Source organism: Manduca sexta, unplaced genomic scaffold (assembly GCF_014839805.1).
Source record: "Manduca sexta isolate Smith_Timp_Sample1 unplaced genomic scaffold, JHU_Msex_v1.0 HiC_scaffold_3836, whole genome shotgun sequence".
NCBI lineage: Eukaryota > Metazoa > Arthropoda > Insecta > Lepidoptera > Sphingidae > Manduca > Manduca sexta.
Genome location: NW_023594948.1, coordinates 303 through 2,153, shown reverse-complemented (window position 1 = coordinate 2,153; position 1,851 = coordinate 303). Strand labels below are relative to the sequence as shown.

At 59.9% G+C, this 1,851-nt stretch overlaps 1 protein-coding gene across 1 annotated transcript; it reads left to right on the top strand.

The window, feature by feature from the left end:
• The first annotated feature begins 383 nt into the window (after positions 1-383).
• Positions 384-1,612, top strand: LOC119193259 (innexin inx2-like). Its single transcript, XM_037446877.1, has one exon. The coding sequence runs from the start codon at positions 462-464 to the stop codon at positions 1,542-1,544; it is 1,083 nt and encodes a 360-aa protein (XP_037302774.1). The 5' UTR covers positions 384-461; the 3' UTR covers positions 1,545-1,612.
• The last annotated feature ends 239 nt before the right edge of the window (positions 1,613-1,851 follow it).

Sequence of the window (1,851 nt, the reverse complement as noted above, 5' to 3'; positions counted from 1 at the left end):
AAATCTGAAAGTTTTGTGATTCACAACAGCGATGCCTGGATACGCCTCATTAACCTTCGCCAGTGTCAGCGTGGCGCTGTCGCTCGTCTCGCCAGTTGTCGCCGTGATGTAACCGCACACACCTCTAATTACGCGCCGTGGTGTGGCGCAGCGGCCGGTTATCATCGCTCGCCGTCGCCGCGAGAGCGCCGAGATGCATAGCCCCTGGGTACGCCATCGTGGCTACCAGATGACGCCACGAACAGATAGAAATAGGGTCAGTGCTGTGTCGTTGATCCGACGCGGGGAAAGAGAGCTGCTTCCCCGCGCGCCGCCGTCGCTCCCCGCCGTGGCCTGCGCCCTCCTCGACTGTTGCGGCGCCCCACTGCCGATCATTCCGCACTCGACGCGAGGGCGAAGCGCACGCCCGACATTTTCGACCGCGACCGACGCGCTGCGCGCCTGCGGCTAGCACGACCGCCATGTTTGACGTTTTCGGCTCCGTGAAGGGGCTGCTCAAGCTCGACTCAGTGTGCATCGACAACAATGTGTTCCGTTTGCACTACAAAGCCACCGTGATCATCCTGATCGCGTTCTCGCTGTTGGTCACGTCACGACAATATATCGGCGACCCGATCGACTGCATCGTGGACGAGATACCGCTCGCCGTCATGGACACGTACTGCTGGATCTACTCCACCTTCACCATACCCAACCGGCTGGTGGGCCGCGTCGGCAAAGACATGGTCCAGGCCGGCGTCGCCTCGCACATCGACGGGCAAGACGAAGTCAAGTATCATAAATATTACCAGTGGGTGTGCTTTGTGCTATTCTTCCAAGCGATCCTGTTCTACGTGCCGCGCTACCTGTGGAAGACCTGGGAGGGCGGCCGCATCAAGATGTTAGTGCTCGACCTCAACTGTCCGGTCGTTGGCGAGGATTGCAAAGCGGACCGTAAGAAGCTCCTCGTCGATTACTTCTACACGAATCTTAACACACAAAACTTTTACGCGTTCCGTTTTTTCATATGTGAAGTTTTGAACTTCATAAACGTAGTCGGACAGATATTCTTCATGGACTTCTCCCTCGATTTCGGTGAGTTCTCCACGTACGGCAGTGACGTGGTCAGTTTCACTGAGATGGAGCCCGAGGAGCGTGTCGACCCGATGGCGCGCGTGTTTCCTAAAGTGACCAAGTGTACTTTCCACAAATACGGTCCCTCCGGCACGGTGCAGAAGTTCGACGGACTGTGTGTGTTGCCGCTGAACATCGTTAACGAGAAAATCTACGTGTTCCTCTGGTTCTGGTTCATGATCCTGTCAATCCTGAGTGGTATCTCGCTGCTGTACCGTGCGGCGGTGGTGGCCGGCCCGCGCGTGCGCCTCTACCTGTTGCGCGCTCGCAGCCGTCTCGCCCCGCAAGATCAAGTGGAGGCGGTCGCACGCAAGCTGCAAATCGGAGACTGGTTCGTACTGTACCAGCTCGGCAAGAACATCGATCCGCTCATCTACAAAGAGTTGATGGGCGAACTCGCGCAGAAGTTTGAAGGGAAGGACACTGTGTAGTGAGGAGGGGCGAGCGAACAGCGGACATGGTGTCCGCGCTCGGCACGGCGAGCGGGCGGGGAGCGCCAGCGCGCACAAAGCGGGCGGCCGCGCGTGCGGCCGCACGCCGACATTCCATTAGCTCGACCGCTCATTGTATTCCAGAACCGCTTTAACCTGACGCCACGCTGCCGCGCCGCGCCGCGGGCCCGTCGCCGGCTGCACCGCGGCTCGAACCCCGCGGGTCGCGGCGGCGGCGCGGCGACCGGCACTCGGCTCTTCCACGCAACACTCGACTGAGTCGCGTCACGTAGGACGCGCGCGCATT

Excerpts from the sequence above, each read along its gene's own strand:
- LOC119193259 (XM_037446877.1), top strand. The coding sequence starts at position 462 with ATGTTTGACGTTTTCGGCTCCGTGAAGGGGCTGCTCAAGCTCGACTCA.